This window comes from Pantherophis guttatus, chromosome 11 (assembly GCF_059756535.1).
Source record: "Pantherophis guttatus breed Tessera chromosome 11, ASM5975653v1, whole genome shotgun sequence".
In the NCBI taxonomy this organism is placed as follows: Eukaryota; Metazoa; Chordata; class Lepidosauria; order Squamata; family Colubridae; genus Pantherophis; species Pantherophis guttatus.
The window spans coordinates 1,395,797-1,415,363 of record NC_142073.1 but is presented as its reverse complement, the minus strand read 5'-3'; the positions used below and the strand labels follow the sequence as shown (position 1 = coordinate 1,415,363).

General features: G+C 48.1%; 2 protein-coding genes across 3 annotated transcripts in view; both read left to right on the top strand.

Moving 5' to 3' along the window:
• Positions 1–9,657, top strand: part of ZNF469 (zinc finger protein 469) — a 154,792-nt gene extending 145,135 nt beyond the window's left edge. The window contains exon 4 of the mRNA XM_034426600.3: positions 1–9,657. Coding sequence (XP_034282491.2) covers positions 1–7,841 — 7,841 coding nt within the window. The 3' untranslated portion in view covers positions 7,842–9,657.
• Positions 9,658–17,390: 7,733 nt separating this feature from the next.
• Positions 17,391–19,567, top strand: part of ZFPM1 (zinc finger protein, FOG family member 1) — a 69,816-nt gene continuing 67,639 nt past the window's right edge. For both annotated transcript variants that reach the window (XM_034426603.3, XM_034426602.3), the window contains exon 1: positions 17,391–17,733. In XM_034426603.3, the coding sequence (XP_034282494.2) occupies positions 17,694–17,733 (40 nt within the window). In that variant the 5' untranslated portion in view covers positions 17,391–17,693. The remainder of the gene's footprint in view (positions 17,734–19,567) is intronic.

Here is a 19,567-nt window from a genome sequence, read left to right as displayed (position 1 = left end):
ATTCATCATCAGTATTTTTAGAATTCCCTATTGCTGAGTTTGATGCCAATTTATATGATAGTGTGGCTTCGAGCAAGGATAATTACATCCCCTTTGAGTGTGCCAATCATCAGCTTAGCAAGATAATCCCCTTTGACCAGCAATATTCATCTTTTCTGCCAGAAAAGAACTGGACGCTGATGGAGGACGTGGCTCCCATTTTGGCAGAAGGTAGTACATCCCAGATTCCTAGACTGCCTGTTGAGAAACCAACAGCGAAGAGGCACTCCAGAGAAATCAACCCCTTGTCTCTATCTGACCAGCTCTCTGACTATAATGTGCATTTCATGAGTGGTCTGTCCGAGGATGAGCTGGAGATTAAAAGGTTGGTCACTGAGCTTGAAAGCCAGTTGCAAGCAAACAAGCTTCCTCTGCAGGCATCTGATGAAGATCAGGCTTCAATGAATCACATCAGCATGGAAGCGAAAGAATCAACGCATGAGTTTTTGTCTTTAAGGCTGGATCAGGACCAAGAGGGCAAGGGATTATTTCTAATGGAGGCTGGGTATGAGAATGCAAAGCTCCTTTCCACACAACCATTTAGCTGTGAAAATATAGCAAATGAGAAAAGACCCCTTCCAGCTTTGGACACCAAGTACGGGAGTCCCAATGACCCTTGGCCATGTGCAGGATCCTTCAGCCCATTAGGGTCTGCCCGAGATTTGATTCTTGTAGGTCCTTTTAGCCCCCAAGAGCACCAAGACAAACTTGCTGAAAATCTGAAGGATATCGAAATCTCTGCTGAAGTTGACTTTGGGGAAATAAAAAATGCATCTACTAGAATCCTGCCAGATTCATGCCTTGATGAAGTATCAAACAGCTCCAGGGCTCCAGACTATCCTGAACAAGTTATGCACAGTCCTGATTCAATCTTTCCCAAGTCTCTGGAAGACAGTGATTTAAATCCCCATGAGAATTTGCCACTGAGACCAGATGTGTTCCCAAAGCTACTCTTGGAGGAGAAAACATGTGGTAGCCCCACCAAGTTAGAATCATATGGCCACGAGGTCCCACAGTTAGATCCAGAATTTGACTTGCAAGATGTGGACACTCTAGAATCAGATGAACACTTGTCTTCTGGTGCACAAAGCAAAAATCCAGAAAAGCATCCACCTAAAAAGCTAGAAACTACAACTCTGTTCCAAGACAGTGAAGATGAACTTCTAGGTAATCATGAGGAGACTGGAAGTCAAACAGTTTGCCAGACTTTAATGTTCAATGTGAAAACTGACAATGGAGACACACCACACTTTGATGTGTTGACTTTTTCCAAGGAGGTGGATGGAGAAGTTGGGTTCAAGCCCCCCACCCAAGAGAAAGCAGGTAATCCTCTTCAGCAGCTACAGTTGTTTGTGGCCAGGACAGTTAAGAATAATGAGGAGGAGTTGGTGAGTTCATCATTCCCAGCTCAGCATGTGGTGGCTCACCTGCCCTCCTGTGAGAGCCTTCCTCCAGAGCCAGAAGAGGAGCTTATGGACAAAGAGCCAAATGAAGATGTCACCAATGGCCCCGTGTTGGAGAACAAGAGGGAGACTCTGTTAAAAAAGACTGAGAAACTAGCCGAGTTTCCAACCAAACTTCTTTCAGAGCCGGAGACAGAGTCAGAACATTTTGATGAATGGGCCTCAGATGTTTCCAAAGACTCAGCCGCATTGAATCCAGCACAATGCGTTAATGTTGTCCAGCAGCAGCACTTAAAGGTTGAATGTTTGGAAGTGAACGACCACACTACGCTTGCAGATGGTATCTCCATGGAGTCCGGTAACCTCTCTCCACTCAGCAACTCAGAAACAGCCTCGGTGCTAAGGGAGGGGAGAACACAGCTGAGTCAAGTTACAGGACTGGCAGGTGGGGTTCAAGAAGAGAAGACCTTGGCATTTAGAGACTGCAGAAAATCCCCCTTAAGCCCTTGGTCACCCGAGAAGAAAACACCACAAGGTGCTTTATCTGCCATGCTCCAAGCACATGTGGGCTCTTGCGCTTCTTGGAACTCTGGGGACCAAGAGTTGGGGGCTGCCAAAGTCCACCAGGTGGAAGAGAGTGAAGATCAGCTGCAACATCTGCAACTGAACATGTCGTTGACTCCCATCTATTCCCCTGAAAACCCAACTGAGAATGCACATCTTCTGCAGAGAAATGACTTCTCTTCAGCAAACAGCTCAGATTCAACAGAAGGTCATGCATCGGAGAAGCAAGTCAGTTACTACGCCAAAGCCTCCCAGGCTGGACTTTCTCTGGACATTGGTTTTGCTGATCAGGAAAAGGTGCTAAAAACAAGTGATGTTACAGGCTCTGACTTTGGAGGGATTCCATCTGAAGAGAGCACCGGTCCAATCACTGCAGCAACTCAGCAAGCTGCCTTCCTTGCCTGCGGCTTCCCCTCCGTTGTAGAGAAGACTGCAGCTCCTCAGCAGAGCCCACCCAGAGAGAAGGGATGTACAGAAGTCCTTCCATTCTTCCTCTCCTGTGATGCCATTTCTCATCTGTCCCCAGATATGCCTGATGCCCTGGCTGAAGACCTCAGCCATGACCTGTTGAAACCTCAGAAGAATCTCCCTCTGGGTTACTCCTCAGCTCCCTGCTCCAACAAAGTAGCATCTTCTACTGCTAAAACAAACAGACCTTTAAACTTGCAAATGAATGACTGCAAATCTCCCAGCAGGCTCCCTCTGAAAAGCAAGAAACATTCTGAAGAGCCAGATGAAGACAATGGCATGTTTTCTGCGAGGGATGAACCCGGTTGTCCTCAGGCAGTATCCATACATGATCTCTTGCTCAGCCCGCTTCCATCAGGAATTGATTCTGTTGAGCTTAGAGGTGGAGTCTGTAATGAACATGTGTCATCAACCTCCAAACCCCAAGGGGCAAAGGACATTGAAGGAGACCCCCAGGAAGAAAGTAGAGATCCATGTCAGTCAGAGTATTTCCAGAAAGATCTCGATGTTCAAGAGGTGCCAGTTGTCCTTCTGACTAAAATGGCTGATGACCCTAGTCAGATTCCACCAAGAAGATCTTCAAGTGACCCACAGGATCTAGAAAACAGAAGCAATTTGGAGAAGGAAGACTCTGCGTCAAATGAGAATGTGAAAAAACCATCTGACTGCATGGAACAATCCATTCCTGAGGATCAAATCTTAAGAAATTATCCTAAGCCTGGACAATCCAAAGCAAGGAAGAGGAAAGGCTTGCAAATCACTTGTGATATTTGCTCCACTTCTTTTAGATCCAAAACTGGGCTGATGAGACACAAAGCTGTGAAACATCAGAAGAAAAAGGATGGTGTTGTGTTGCCTGACAACAATTTGACTCCGCTGGGAAAAGCATTAAAGACAGGCAAAGGATTCCCCAGGAAAAGCCTAAAGTCCTTCATCCAAGAGAATTCTAGTAACTCAGACCTTTCAAAAGCTGTAGGCCAGTCTTCTCCTAAAACCTCCAGAAGGCGAAAGAAGGAACAAAAGGCACAGGGCCAAGAAGGTATTAGCAAGGAACTCCATGGCCCAAATGTTATTTCGTTGGACGCAACTCATGAATTCCAAATGACACATGAAATACAACCCATCAGCTCACAAGAAGAGAAATCGGAAGGGTCAGAAATCCAGTCTAGAAAATACACAAGTACAGAAAAACTAATCAAAGTGGTCCATACCAAAAGATCAAGTAGCTACGCAAGACAAAAAACCAAGGAAAAACCCAGGCAAACAAAAATGACGTCAGACAAAAATGAGGACGCTGCCTCTTATCTCCAGGAGTCTGAGGTCCCACCAGTTCATTGTAACACCACTGGCATCACTGATGACCACATTCTGACCACCATCACAGAAGAACCTGGGAATGGGTCAGAAGAGCAGATCGAGGTATCTTCGCCATTGCTTCCTCAGCAGCCCTTGACAAACGAATTAGAAAACACTGGTGAGAAAATGCCCTCAGCTCAAAGGACAGTTGGACCACAGTTTCCTCAAAATGTGGACAGCCATAAAGAGGAAGGAGAAGAGCTGGGACAAGAAGAGCATATCCATGAGAGATGGCCAAGTGGATCTGTGAAAGAAGGTGAGGATGAACTGAACCAGAAGCCACCAGAGAAGGGTTTGTTAGAAGAGATGACTTATACAAGTCAAAGTAGTCCATTGGTGTACCTCATGAGCCCCAATACCTTTTCACCACCCTGTCCTCCTGAAACTGCTTCTGAAACAGGTTCTCCTAAGCCCACATCTGAGAAAGCATTGGATGCTCCTTGTTTTGCGACTCTGGAGCCCTGGAAGAGGGAAGAGCCACAGCCACAGAATGAGGAGTCTGCTGTTGATCCTACCGTCAAACCAGATCTACCGAGCTTGTTTGATGATGACTCCACATTTTCACAACTTTTCCCCAGAAACGATGAGTTTGCCCGTAGAAAATGCACACGTGTGTATGGGAAGCGCTCCAAAAAGCCTAAAGCTGTTTCAGAGATCATTGCGAAACCAGAAGGCACACCGGACCTTTTCACAGTCCGCATGGCTTCTGATCTTGGCGAAAACAGCTCCTTCTGTGTTACCCGGGAAGATCCTTGTGAATATGACACAATCTCCGTTGATGATGCTTTGATGCTCAACATGTGTCATGGGAGTAAAGCCACCAGTGGTGATATTAATTCCAGACCTAACAAAGAAACAGCCCAGCAACTGGATACTGGGCAAAAGGAAGAAGACAATGATTTGAAAAACAGCAGTGCCTTTCTGTGCAAAGAGAGTCCAACTGGGCCTCTTCCATGCTTTAAAAGCTGGAATAACCTTGAGAAAGCAACAGAAAATAATTCTGCTGAGGAGCCATCGCGTAACTCACCTGTGCAGCTTCCTTATGGGCATTCAGGAGCAGAAGACAACCCAGAACTGCCTGACCTGAAAGAAAAATCCCACAGCACCAAAGAGAAAACATCCTCTGCATTTCCTACCATTGACATGGAGATGTTGAACATGAAGTGTGAGACGAGGGACGTGTGTTTCTGCCCCACTGGAGAAGATCAACTGAGTCCCACAAAGGAGGATGATAATGGTACCTTGGGTTTCAAGCCAACTTCACTGTTGCGAGTCAAGCCCGTAAAACATAAGCTAGAAGAAGGGAAGATGGGCAAAACCCGCAGTGATTTAAATCTCAAGAATAAAGACAAGCAGTATAAATGCAAAGTCTGCTTCCAGTGGTTCCTTACTCTAGGGGAACTGGACTTTCACAAGCTCAGCCATAATCCCTCCCCTCCGCCAACATGTTACATGTGTGTCCAGAGGAAATTCAGCTCAAGGGAACAGCTGAGGGACCACTTAAAGGAGAAGCACGCCAAGAACAAGGCTGGTCTCTGGGCCTGCGGGATGTGCCTGAAGGAAATTTCTGATGTCTGGATGTACAACGAACACTTGCGAGAACATGCCACTCAGTTTGCCCGCAAAGGCCAGGCTCAGAAGTCTGTCTTGGGCCTGGGTTTCAGTGAAGAGGATGCTGCTGTCACTCATTTCCTCAACTCCATCATTTGCCGAAAACCCAGCAAGTTTTCCAAGCAGGCCGAAGGGGGAAATGGAGCACCGGCTGGCAGCGAGGTCAAAGGTCCCAAAGAGTTTTCAGGACAAGAAACGGTGGTCCACAAAGACTTGCCAGAGATCCCCTTCAGATTCCGGCCACCCACAGCCTCCCTCAAAGTCCCAGCTGTTCCATCTCCTGACCCAGTTCCCAAGGTTGAGGGGGCCCAGAAGTCGGTGCCCATTCATCCCGAGTGCAAAGATCCATCTCGAGATTGCCACCACTGTGGGAAGCAGTTCCCCAAGCCCTTCAAACTCCAGCGACATCTCGTGGTCCATAGCCTGCAGAAGATCTTCTTGTGCCACAAATGTCCCATGTTCTATCAGGAGACCAAGGAGCTCCGGAGCCACCTTAGCCAAGAGCATGAAATAGCTGAAGAAGCCGACATCAAGCACACCACTCTGTATGCGTGTGAGCTTTGTGCAGATGTCATGCACGTCATCAAGAAGTCTTTTATATGCAGCACTTGCAACTACACCTTCTCCAAAAAGGAACAGTATGATAGACATATGGAGAAGCACCTGGTGGGCAGCAGCAAGACCTTCCGTTTTCGAGGCGTGATGCGGCCGGGACCCTTGGCAAAATATGGGAAGAAGGACATCAAAGAGGAGACCCATGCAAGAGCACATGCTCCAGCAGCCAAAAAGAAGAAGGTGTCCCACCACCACAACTCTCCTGAACTAGATTTGCCTGTGCACTTGGATGGAACCCAAGCATCTCAAGAAGATAGTCAGACTCTGCTATCTGCTGGTGAGGCTCTGTCCACAGCCACGAGCCTCGCCATGCCCCCTTCATCTCAGCCCCCTATGGAAACAGAAGGCCTAGGAAGGGATTTCTCTAGTCTCCTGGCTGAAAGGGGGACATCTCCACTTCACCACCTACTTCCATCCCTTCCTCTTGAGCACCAAGATGACCCAAGCAGCCCAGAGCACATTACTGCACTTTCTCCAGAAACATGGGGACATGCGGAGAGCCCTGGGGACAACCTAACTCTTCTCTTAAACACACCCGATGCACTTAACAGTGATCTTACCAGTGTGTCACCTAAGAAGACAACTACTGCCCAAGAAAAGCTGTCTCTGGCTTATCTCTCTGACAAGCACAATAAGGAAAGCAACATTCCAGAAAAGGCAATAGTTAGCCGAAGGGCTGAACACAATATAGGGACCTGGGAGAGCTCATATTTAGAAGATCTTGCCAGCAAGGCGCCCACGTTTTCTCCTGAAAATCTGGGGTCTTCAGAATGCAAATGGTCTCCTGAAGTACAGTGGAGCAGCAATCCTGATTTGAATGGAACAGCTGCTCGAGAGACTGTGAGCAAGTTACATTTGCCAGAAACCAGTTTCCATGAGTTACCTCTCAAAGACAAGACGTCATCATCTACCCTAAACCGGCCTGCCAAGGAGGTTCCTTCAAAGAAGATCATAGGTGGTCAGGCCAATGCTGATAACACCCCTGGCATCCACTGCTCCCTAGATGGTGCAGAAGAGGTTCAGATGTGTCCACTCTTGAGAGACAAAGCTTTCCCAGAAATGGATACCACTGCTCACCCCAAAGATACCAGTTCCGGTGTTGGCACGAAAGAGACAGAACTCAACTTGGTCAGGCCTGTGAGTGGCCATCTCCAAGGCGAAGCGGCGAGTGCTCAGTCAAAGAACCACCATTCTGAGCTGAACAAGTTCCCAGAAAGGCCGGCTGCGAATCGGCTGGCCAATCCTCACTCCAAAAAACCAAAGGAACACAAGTCCTCCCATCGGGGAAGCTCGGCCTCCCGAGAGAACATTGAAGGAGATGGCAGCAAAAAACGGAAAGGCCGGAGCCAAGATTCTGTGAAGGGCGACCATGTCAAGAAGGTTGACTGGCCCACTACTGAGGCATTGGCCTTTTCCTCTCGACGGAGGGACACACATGCTCACAAACAGGCCCCTAAACTCAAGGTGTCTGTGACCGACGGCCAGCTTAGAAAGTTGGTGCTTGACCAAGGCTTCCAGAAGAAGGTGGAGATCGGCCATGCCAATGGAGAGTTGAGGCGCAAGAAGGAGATCTTGGGGAGCAAATCCCTCTACCCACTCTTAACCAAAGACCCCTCTGCCTCCCTGCCCAGCTCTCTGAACCGCCGCAGAGCTGTCCAAGGTGCTAAAGTCCCCACTTCCCACAGTTACAGGACAGCTGAGTCCCAAACTCACCTCCTAAACCAACTGTTTGGTCAGAAATTAACGAGCTTTAAAATTCCTTTGAGAAGAGATACTTCTGAGTAATTTATGAGTGATTTATGGTGATCCTTCGCTGCTTTCATGGGGCTGGGGGGGGGCTGGGGGAAGAGAAATTATCAAAGCATTACATTCATTTGTGTAGCTCAGTTTCTCTGTCTAGCTTAAATGAACTTGCACTGCAGACTCTCAAATAGTTTTTGCTTTGTGTCTTACTAATCTACTTTAATTCACCTGATTTATCATGCAAAGGCTAGAACTTTGATGTTGCCGATGGTTCGTTCTCGTGGACTGAAAACGGTAATCGCTTTGGGCAGAGCGAAGTGTCAAGAGGAAATGTTTTATGGCAGAAGTACTGAGGTTGTAAGGGTGGCTTGCAAATCCCGGCCCCTTTTCCAGTCGGTGTCTCTCTTATCTTTGGATAAAGAATTTGAAGACGTGAACTTCATACCAGAGACGCCTTATTCATGAGGTGCAGCACACTGTAGAAAGCATTGGTGTCCCCCCCCTCCCTCCTCCTTCCGGAGGCTTTGCACAAATAATCCTGAGTGATTTCATTTAATTGGGAACCAGCCTTAGACAAGATACTTTGAGAAATAATTCTAAACTAAGCAGGCCACAGTTTTGACAGGCAGCCTTTCCCAGGAATGTTGCGCTGAGGGTGAATTTGTTCACTCCAGAGACTCTGAAATTGCTCACCTCTCTTAGACCACTGTGTAGATGTTGCTGAAATGTTGTTGTTTTTTTAAAAAAAAAAAAGAGTAAGGGGTGTGGGCCCTTTAACCTAGCTAAACTGCACCTTGAAGATGTATGACAGAGTTGAATATTTTTTAAAAAATATTGTTTTAATATTTTCCAGTGAGAAAACTGTGCCAAGACCACTCCTGCCCCACATCGTAAGGCTTTCTTTGCGGGGGGGAAAAGAGATTTTTTTTAGAAAAGCAAAAACAAAAAACCAAACAAACCCTAACCCCAAACATAATAGTTTTTAGAGGCTTTCTGTATCGAGGTAGTTGCTAAACTTGGTATGGCTTTACACTATGCAGTTCAGTGGTGCTATTTTTCATTGTAATGTGAATTCTAACAGGAACACACACAAGCATACACACATATACACAAACTCACAGGTTAAAAGAGGAACGGCGGCCTTTATAAATTGACACGCAGGGGGGTGTTGTTGCGGACATTGCCCTGCACTTCTCACAACTCTGCAGTGTGTTTTATAAAGGTTTAAATCCTGAGGTTTGGTTCTCAGGATAGAATTGGAGGATGTGGGCCAGTGTTTCTTGATGTGAAACACTTTAAGATATACGGACTTCAACTCCCAGAATTCTCCAGCCAGCATAGCTGGCTAGGGAATTCTGGGAATTGAAGTCCATACCTCATAAAGTTGACAAAGTCAAAAAACACTGCACTGGACTGTTTTTGGGACCTCTGTGGGGGAGAGAGAGCAGAACAGTGCACTGAAGTATTTTGGGATTCTCCCCCAGAATACTCTGCATAGGTCTTGCAGACTAAATAATGTTTGCTTTTAAGGTCTCTTTTTATAAAAAAGAAAAAAAAAGGAATTAAATGACTTTATCTTGTTAATATCTACCTTTACAGTTCACTGTTTTTTTTTTAAAAAAAAATAGTTTGATTATACATTTGGGTGCAATGCATTATGTTAAAAGTTTTTATTTTGATATTTGTGAGAAAGCAGAGGAGAGTGACCATTTGGACTGTTTTTATAATGTTGGTCGGGTGCCCCTTGGGCCCTTCTTTTAATATTGTCAAATAAAATAAGGGATGCGCATACAAGACGGTACTGTAAAACGGGGCTGAGATTTATCCTCTCAAATATAGTCCAATATTTTCCCAGAAATTTGCCGGTCTGTGTGACGTTTTTCTTTTTTCTTTTTTTTAAAGTAAATCTTTTACTATAAGGAGATTTTACATAGATGTGGGGGTGGAAAAACCACAGATAAAGAGTAGGAAAAGAAAGAAAATATAAAGGAGTAAAAGAAAAAGTGAAAGATGACAAAAAGAACAAAGAAAATGAAAAGGATCTTAAAAAGTGATTTCCGATCTTCACAGTAATCCCTTCCCGTATCGCATAGCATGGTTCCCTTCCTCCTATAAGCAAACCTTTTCTATCGATACATTCCCAAGTCACATTCATTTTTATTCATTTTCAGCAAAAACTCCACTTGGTTTGCAGTTCTTTTAGGAATGACAACCGTCACCTTCTCCAGGCTGTTGTTCTGCCCCTGAGTTTTCTGAGGCTCTGTGCTCAGCGGTGAGCTTCCTTTGCAAACAGGTTTGCTTTAGGGCAGTGTTTCTCAACCTTGGAAGCTTGAAGATGGGTGGACTTCAACTCCCAGAATCCCCCAGCCAGCGCTGCTGGCTGGGGGATTCTGGGAGTTGAAGTCCACCCATCTTCAAGCTTCCAAGGTTGAGAAACACTGCTTTAGGGCTTGTGGAACTATAGGATGCTGCAGCAGCGCAACCATGTAATAAAAGAGTTGTTCAATCTGTATCTGTTCAGTCTGTATCTGGGGCTGCCTGGCTTTTCAGAGGCAATTGGGCAATTGGGAATTCTGAGAAGCATCCATAAATCCAGAAAGAAAAAGCAAAGTTCAGCCGTTCCTTTGCTTCTCTGACCAGGGAAATACATAATCCGTCAACAACCTGGAGCTAAAGCGGTGAAGCTGATGGGTTGGGACTCGTTCCAGGAGTCCCAGTTTTCCCTTTGGGCTGCTGAACCAGCCATTAAGAAAAGAATCCTGCCACGATGCCTCGCTCTGCTTTCTCCAAATGGGGTTCATTCACCTTGAGAGCTCAACCTCTTGCAAATTGAGGTGCCGGCCTGGGAAGAGAAAAAAAGCCTCTCCAAATACAGGAAGTCCTTGACTTACAACAGTTCATCTAGTTACAACGGCACTGAAGAAAGTGACTTATGACCGTTTTTCACAGTTACGACCTTTGCAGCATCCCCAGGATCATGGGGTCAAAATTCAGAGGCTTGGCTTTCGTATTTATGACTGTTGCTGTGTCCCAAGGTCACGTGATTCCCTTTTGCGACCTTCTGGCAAGCAAAGTCCATGGGGAAATAGTGTCACTTAACAACCAGGTTACTAATTTATCAACTCAGTGACCCACTTAACAACTTGGGCAAGAAAGTTCATAAAAGGGGGGGAAAACTCACGTAACAAATGTCTCACTTAACAACAGTAATTTGAGGCTCCGTTGTGGTCATAAGTTGAGGACTACCTGTATGAGCCACGAGGTCTTCCTTGCATGAGGTGCCCCTCTCCTATCAGCTCCTGCATAGCTCTCTTTTTGGCATCCATTTGGCTGGCAGGCAGGGAGGAGCAGACTGCAACCTTTGGGGGCGCAGATTGGCTCCCGGGCAAAGACCAGGGTCTTCCTGACCCATCCTGGTCCTCTCTTTATGCCCTCAGAGTGACCTCTGTGGTCACATCCCTAAGATTTGGAGTTGGCAAAGGCAAGTCGTAGAAATCGGATCTCTTTCATTATTACGACTGCCACCGAAACGTTTAAACGCTGCCGGGGAGAGATAACTCCTCACTCTGGGCTCGGATCCGGCCACTTGGGGCTTGTAACGAAAACGGCAGGCTTAATTTGATTAATTGATAGAATTGTTTTCCAAACCGTCCCTTTGTTTATGGCATCTGAAAGTGCTCACCGCCAGTCTTTCTGCAGAGTGTTGCAAAGCAGAGATAAAGCAGTCTGAAAATAATTAGGATGGCTTAATTTAGGGAAGGGAGGGGAGGGGGGAAAGAGCTGGAAAGATCGCAAGGAAATGAAAGGGGGCTCCTTTCTTTTTTTGGGCGGTGGGCTTGGGAAACGGGAAAGTTGGACACCCCCCCAAGGACCCCTCCCTTTGCTAAACCGCAGCGCAGATGCAAAGCAAAAGAAGAAGGGTTTGTGCCCGTTTGTTCCAGCTTCCTCTGGCCTTTAGATTAATAGCATTAAGTGGTTTGGAAAGGGGGGCTTAGCAAGACTGTTTCTCAGCAGCCAGTGAGATGGGAAGGCGGATGGGTCTCCTCTTCCTCCTCTTATCTGATTTCATGCTTGTAATGCCCACCAGGTGGAAGGATCTGCCCAGCCTGAAAACCTTTTCCATAGTCTCCATTTACGGACCCCTGAGTAGAGTTACTCATCCGCAAGGCAAAGGCAGGGGGATTCAAGACTGTGTTAGGGTGTTCACACAACATGCATAATCGGTCATGGGAAAAGAAGTGTTCGTTGAGTTGTGTGAACACCCTAACTCATACAACAGGTTCAGGCTGTTACTCAGGATGGAGTTGGATTTAGCCTCCAACAACTCTGTATCTTCAGGGGGCTAAAATTATTCTCCTTAATTAGTTGGGTTGCTCCTTCCAAAGCAAAAATAAAATCCTAGAGAGGTCAGTTGAGTTAGGGATGCTCTAGGAACTTGGCCTCTGTGGCCTTTTGAGTTTTCTGCAGCCACGTGTAGGAGTGAAAGAGTAGAAATGGACGGAGAGCCAGCTGGACGCTTTTTGTGATAGGGCCACGCTCTTATCAGTCCACAACAGTGGTTGCCGACAAATGTTGGATGAAGGGAAAAAAGTGAGTAAGAGAGATTTTATTCCCTTCCCTTCTCCTGGGACCCACGCCACAATTCTGATTAGTTAAGAGTACATGATAATCTAAAAGAAAAGTTTTTCCTGGTTCAGTTGCCACCAGATGGGGCTGGGAGGCTGGCCGTGGATTGAGATGCTTTGATTGAACCCAGAGAGGGTTCTGTGTTCTGAGACTGCGTCCTTAGTGCTTTTCATAGCTCCTTCCTCCAGAATCACAAGGGGCCTCTTTTGAATGCCAGCAGCTGGGGCCTCCAATGGACCAGGGCTTCATGGATGGCTCTGGTGACCTAGAACAAGGGTCTCCAAACTTGGCAACTTGAAGACTCGTGGACCAATTCCCAGAATTCCTCAGTAAATTCTGGGAGTTGGTTCACAAATTCTCAGTGAGGAATTCTGGAGTTAAGGTCCACAAGTCTTAAAGTTGCCAGGTTTGGAGACGCCTGACTTAAAAAATAAGGCTAGTTGAGTCCTTTATCAACTCTAGTCTGAAGGCTCTTTGAATCTTCTTGTGAACTTAAGACAAGGTGAAGGGGGGCTCTGATTATTGTTCTGCAATTTAAGTTCTTGCTGAGGGGTTCCTTGGCAAGTAAAATAGAAATGCTTTTCGGAATGGAGAAGGGGCGTGTCTCTCTTCAATCCAGGCCTCAGTGTTCCTTCTGCAGAAGTCGGTGCCACTCTTTCTCCATCTCCATTACCAGGATAGGTTTGATTCCATTGACAATGGTTTGGGGCAGTTGAGATCCCCTTTCCAGACTGACCAATCCTTATCCAGAGTCGTTCATTCCTCCTTCCCCCATCCTGCCTCAAGATCTGTCTCGCTCATTGCATCTGGTATATGATAGGGAGTTTTCCAGGACCTCTTGTGATTGCAAGTAATCGGTCTAGATCTCAGCTCTTGCTTGGGGAAAGAAAAAGTCAGTCCATCTGTCAGACCCAGCTCCCAAAGCCCTCAAGTTTGCTGAGCTCCACTTATGGTTGAGCACTTCCGATGGATTTGACACTCAGAAAACAGCAGGATGCCAGCGCTGTAATTCCAGGGAGGAAGCAAAGCAGGAAGACTAAAACAAATGCAGATTAGTTTGAGTGTTTCTGTGCATAAGCATTGGCCACAGGGGGTGAGAGGGGAAAGGGGGATCAGGAGATAACATGGTTCGCCAGCTAAACTTTCCTAGTAATTGGGAAAATGCTGGTTTTCAAATCTGCCAGGCTCTTCAGACTGGCTCGGTTAAACGGTATCGTGCCAAATGCATCTGTAACAAGAGGGATCTCATTTGTGGCTTGGTCTCTTAACCCATGTTATATTCCAATGTGTACATCCTTGTTCCTGCACGTACCCACCTATACATACAGAGGAGAGAGTGAGGCATTCGTAACATGTTTGAAGGGGACTCCCTGGAATTCTGTAAGAAAATCTGGAGAGGAACCTCCAAAGAAACCAAACCAGGAACGGTTCTTTGAGATCTCCAACTGAGAAATAGCCTGCTGCCCAGCCCATGGAGAGGGGCCAGGCCCACCTCACATGGCGTCCTCATCCTCGTACATGTTGCAATGATCAGAAGAGGTTGAATTGTTCTCAACAGCCGCATCCTAACGTCTTCCACTTCCATGGGAAAAGGCTCATCCATCCCTCAAAGGGTCATTGTTTTCCAAGGCTTCATGTCAGGACAGAGACCCAAAGAGGCCATTCAGGCTCCCCAACAGGTGGGGAAGGAAAAGAGGCAGGCACATCTTTCTGGGGGGTTTAGTGAAGTGGGCGCCAGCCCCTTGCCAAGGCTGGGTCTCTGCACTTTCAGAAGGAGGCCCAGCCAGCAGAGGGCAGACTTGCCCCTTACAAGCCAGACCATGGCTCTCCATCCTTTTTCCCTTCATTCCTCTCCTTTGGAAGCAACTCATCCAATGTCATCGTACTGAGGAAGCAGCCCTTTCACTCCATTTATTGATTGATCCTTTCAGGGTCGTTTCTCATTTTTGTTCCCTCTCGCAGTGTCCCCTTTCAGCCCCCCTTTTCCCCCTCCATTCAATAGATGAACAAGATTTTGCAAGGACTAAAGTATTATGTCTCTCCTAAGCAGTTCCAGGGTCCGTTTGTTCCCCAAGTTATTTTGGGATAGTCTTTTCAGGAAGCCAAAAGGCAGCTCAGGTGCTGGGAAGGAGAGCTCATCCTTCCCTGCCTTTGTCTGCAGTAACCCTGGCTCTGCCTTTAGGCATGCAAGGAGTGTCTCTTGACCATGTGAAGGCTGCATCTTCAGTTTCTGTCTACACCACAACATGCCTCCCCTCGAGCAACACTCTTCCCCCAGCTCCCTCTTCCCTTATCTAATGCTGGCAGGGGAATTCTGGGAGTTGAAGTCCACACATGGCCAAGGTTGAAAAACCCTGTTCTGGAGCACAAGAAGTCCTGCTAGGAAGTTGGGATGGGGGTGGCTGTGCACCAGCTCACCAGCTCCAATCCTGGCCTAACCATTGCTGTCAGTTGGGTTTGGCCAATGTTCAGCCATTTTCTCCCCTTTCTTTCTGTGCCTTAGGATAGTCCCCTGCTCTGCCAATCTGCTCTTCCCCTTCCATGCTCCCCCCAAATCCTCCCCGCCATCTTTCTGCATCCTTCTTAATATTGTCCCTGATTAATTGGCACTAATACAAATGTACACAGTTTCATAAAAATATGCCATTTTATACACAATAGGGATGGGGATGGCTTGCGCATTATCTCTTCTCTGCAGGCATGTAATTCAGTCTGCGGCAAAACATTCTGTTTATTGGAGTGCAATATGAATCTCTCTACAGACACAGTCAAGCAGGACCAGGCACTCTGATGCATGGGCATCCTTGCTCTTTCTCTCCCTCTCCCTCCCTCCCTCCCTCCCTCTTTCTCTCTCAAACATTCTTAAACCTGACTGGGCTGCATTCATATAGAAGTGGGAGGGAACATCAGCCTTTCCACCTGTCTGACTGTGCCCATCATGGGGCTGAAGCCAAAATTAAAATGAGCCAATTGTCTCATTTCAACTGGAGGCCTTTCGCTTAAAGCCTTGAAAGAGAGGGGCTCTTTGGGGCTCTTCTCTAAATGACTTGGTGAGGGTTCTTTGACTAGTGATAGAATGGCGGTTAGGGAAAAGGATTTAGATTATTTTTCTGGTCATGGAATAGTTTTCTTGTGGTAGTTGTGTATACGGGAAGATCTGGCTCACACAGTTCTCTTGAGAAATCTCTAGTGGTAGAGCAGTTACAATAGAACAGAACAGAACAGAATTCTTTATTGGCCAGGTGTGACTGGACACACAAGGAATTTGTCTTGGTGCATACGCTTCTTACATAAAAGAAAAGATACGTTCATCAAGAATCATAAAGTACAACACTTAATGATAGTCATAGGATACAAACAAGCAATCAGGAAATTATCATTATAAATTATAAGGATACAAGCAACAAAATTGCAGCCATACAGTCATAAGTGGAAGGAGATGGGTGGTGGGAACGATGAGAAGATTAATAGTAGTGCAGACTTAGTAAATAGTTGGACAGTGTTGAGGGAATTATTTGTTTAGCAGAGTGCTGGCATAGAAAGGAAGAGTTTGACCAGCAGCCAGGTAGATGGACTCGAGAAGGTCTATTTACGTGGTTCAATCAGAATAGAGCTGGAAGGGACCTTGGAGGTCTTCTAGTCCAACCCTTTGCTCAAGCAGGACACTCTATTTGAGACAAGTGGCTGTCAAGTCTCTTCTTAAAAACTCCCAGCCGGTTACAAATCCATCTGGTGGTGATGCTGCCTATCCCACATTTTCCTAGCTTACCGAGAAGTAGGTTGGGATCTACTTTGTCAAATGCCTTGCTGGAATCTAAGCATATTATGTCCACAGCATTTCACTGGTCTACTAATTTAGTCCCTTTGTCAAAGAATTCAGTAAGATTGGTTGGGCATGATATGTTTTTAACAAACCCCTGGTCTAGATGTCCCCAGATCTGTTTTTGAATGACCTTTTCCAGTATAGATGGTTGTTAAGAGCCAATACTGACTTCATGCTCCAAGATCCATTAGTCCAGTATTTCTCAACCTTGGAAGCTTGAAGATGGGTGGACTTCAACTCCCAGAATCCCTCAAAGAGCGCTGCTAGCTGGGGGATTCTGGGAGTTGAAGTCCACCCATCTTCAAGCTTCCAAGGTTGAGAAACACTGATCTATATCAATCTATCAATCTATATCTATCATCTCTATCATTCATCTCTCTCTCTCTCCATCTATCTATCATCAATCAATCTATATCTACCGTAGCTACTTACCTACCTACCTATATCTCTATCAATCAATCTATATCAGTGTTTCTCAACCTTGGAAGCTTGAAGATGGGGGGACTTCAACTCCCAGAATCCCCTTCCAAGGTTGAGAAAGACTGCATTAGTGGATCTCTAGGTGGGCAAACCAGGCGTTGGCCAGAAGCAGCAGCCACCCACTTCTTCTTCTTCTTCTTCTTCTTCTTATTATTATTATTATTATTATTATTATTATTATTATTATTATTAATTAATTAATTAATTAATTTTATTTCTATACCGCCCTTCTCCCGAAGGACTCAGGGTGGTGTACAGCCTGATTAAAAGCACAAAGACAAACAAAATTTAAAAATAATTAAAATTATCAAATGATAGGCTCCAATGACAGGCACTTCTTGCCCATCTCCGAGTTTGGGTCTCCGCCTGCAGGTGAACACGGGCCAGACCCTCTCAGCCCAAACTCAGAGCATCCCGGCTTGCTCCATCCTGGTTTAACCAGCCAAGGAGGGCTCAGCAAAGGCGCTGCTCAGCCGCAGACTTTCCCCAGGCGCGCGGCCTGTCAATCACCGCCGGCCCCGCCCCCCTCCCCCCTCCCTCTCTTCCCGGGGCCGCCCTATCCGGTGGGCGTGTCCGCTCCGCCCTGTGAACTGGGAGCTGCCTGGCCGTGGCCACGCCCCCCTCCCCCCCCCCGCCCCGCCTGCCTTCGCCGCGCCAGCTGCCTCCGGGGCTCCATTGAGAAAAAGCGCGCGCGCGCAGAGGGCAGGTCCGGCGGCGGCGTTGGGAGGAGGAGGAGGAGGAGGAAGAGGCGGAGGAGAGCAGCCCGAGCAGGAAAGCCGCCGGCCGGTGCCGGGTGGCCAGCGGGGCGCCGCGGAGGGAGGCAGGCAGGCGAGGAGGGAGCCAGCGCGGTCTGTGCCCGCCGCCCAGCCCTGGGAGCGCCGGGTGGGCATGAGAGCCGCCCGCCTCGCCCTCGCCCTCGCCCTGCCTCTGCAGCCGCCGGAGGGACTCGGAACCGCCGCCCCGCGATGTCCAGGAGGAAGCAGAGCAAGCCCCGGCAGATCAAACGTGAGCGCCGCCGACCCCTCCCCCGCCTCCTCCTCCTCCTCTTCCCCCTGGCCGAAGTTGGGGGGCTCTCGCCTGGGCGCTCCGGCGGAGAGACCGAGACCCCCGAGCCAACTTTGCCCCCGCTCCTCCTCGGCGAGGCTCCCTTTGGCCGCCCCCCCCCGCCCCAGAAAGCAACTTGAACTGCTGGCTGCCTTCGGGGGGGGGTCCCGTGGGTGCTTCCCGGCCGCCCCTCCCTCCCCGTCTCCCTCCCTCCCTCCCCAGGCCCGGCGGGGGCTTCCTGACAGCTGCCCGGGGGAACCGGGGGCGGCCGAGGCTGGGCAGAGGGGAGGGGGCTGGGGGGGTCCCCGGGAGGCGCCCCCTTTCCTCCGGGCGGGGGGCGTCCTTGGCCTGCCGCTCCGCCTCTGGCCGCTTCCCCGGCGCGATCGCCGCCCCGATGAGAGCCGCGATAAGCCCTTAAAATATTCCTCTCTGCGAGCCCCGTGGAGATAAGATCGCCCTGTCGGGACGGGCTGAAATTACGATCTTATCTGGCGCTTGACTCACTCCCGGTTCTTGCGTTGGGAACTTTCATCTGGAGGGACTTTTGCAGGCGAGAGAGAGAGAGAGAGAGGAGGGAAGGAAGGAAGGAAAGAAAGAAAGAAGAAAGGAAGGAAGGAGCAGCTGCCTCCGGGGGAAGAAGGAGCAGAGGCGTGCGGTGGGACTCCGAAGCTTGCACAACGTGGCAGGGCTTGAAACCTGGAGAGTTGATGCCGCCTTTTAATCGCATCTCCTGCCTTCGCCTGACCCAGACAGAGCCCACCTGAAGGGGGGAGGGCGGCAGCCCAAGTATCCTCCCCACTCCCAGGACGCCTGGAGTCCGGCTTTTCTCTTGGCCGGTCCTGATAAAATCCCCCTTGCAAAGATTGCAGACTGACCCCGAGTTCCTGCTGTGGGGAAGCGGGTAGAGGGGGCTGCGGAGGAAGATGGGGGGGGGAGGACCGGGGTGGCGGTGCCTTTTAATATCAACCAGAAAAACTTTTCCACTGGCAGGTTTGGCTGCTTTTCACAGTCCCTCCCTCCCTCTTTCTCTCTCTCTCTCTCTCCTCTTTCCTTCCTGAGCAGATCTCCAGATTGATAAGGCCCAGCGAGATCTCTGGATAGTGCAGCTCCCTCTCACCCCCACCCCCCACCTCACTGATAATGCGTTTTTATCTTCACTGAGGAAATAATTGCCATTCTAAGCTGCATCTACCTGTTTGCCTGCTCAGGTGATTTGTTCGGCTGATAAGACCCAGGCAAACTTTTTTCCTTCTTCAAAAAAATTGGATGAAAGTTCTTCTTGTCCTCCGCCCCCACCCCATTCGGAGCCCCATTAATTTTTCTGGATCTCTGGCTGTTCTTGCAAATTCCTTGCTTCTTCCCTCCCTGGGCTGGTAATGAAATGATTCTCTGTCCTCAGCAGAGATTTGTGTAATCAGGTAGATCTGGTGGATTGTTCTGGGCGGATTAAGATGAGAGATATTGGGGGGGGGCACAGTAAAGGTTTGATCCTCTGTTATGTGGGGCGGGGGAAGTGGCCCAACCAGAGGAAAGGGAGGTTTATTTGTCGGCGTATAAATTTAATAATAAATGATACTCTCCCTTCTTCGGTTATGCTGCTGTCAGGCCTGAGCACCTTCTCCCGGTAGTTCAGTTGTGGAGTTGATGGGCGCCTGAGAACTTCTGGGTTTAATCCTGGCTGGAGTCCCCAAAGAAACAGTTTGCAGATGGTGGTTACCTTAACCATCATCTCACCTGCTTTTCTGAATGTCCACAGTACGCTGAACCTTGTAGTTACATAATAGGTTGATGTATG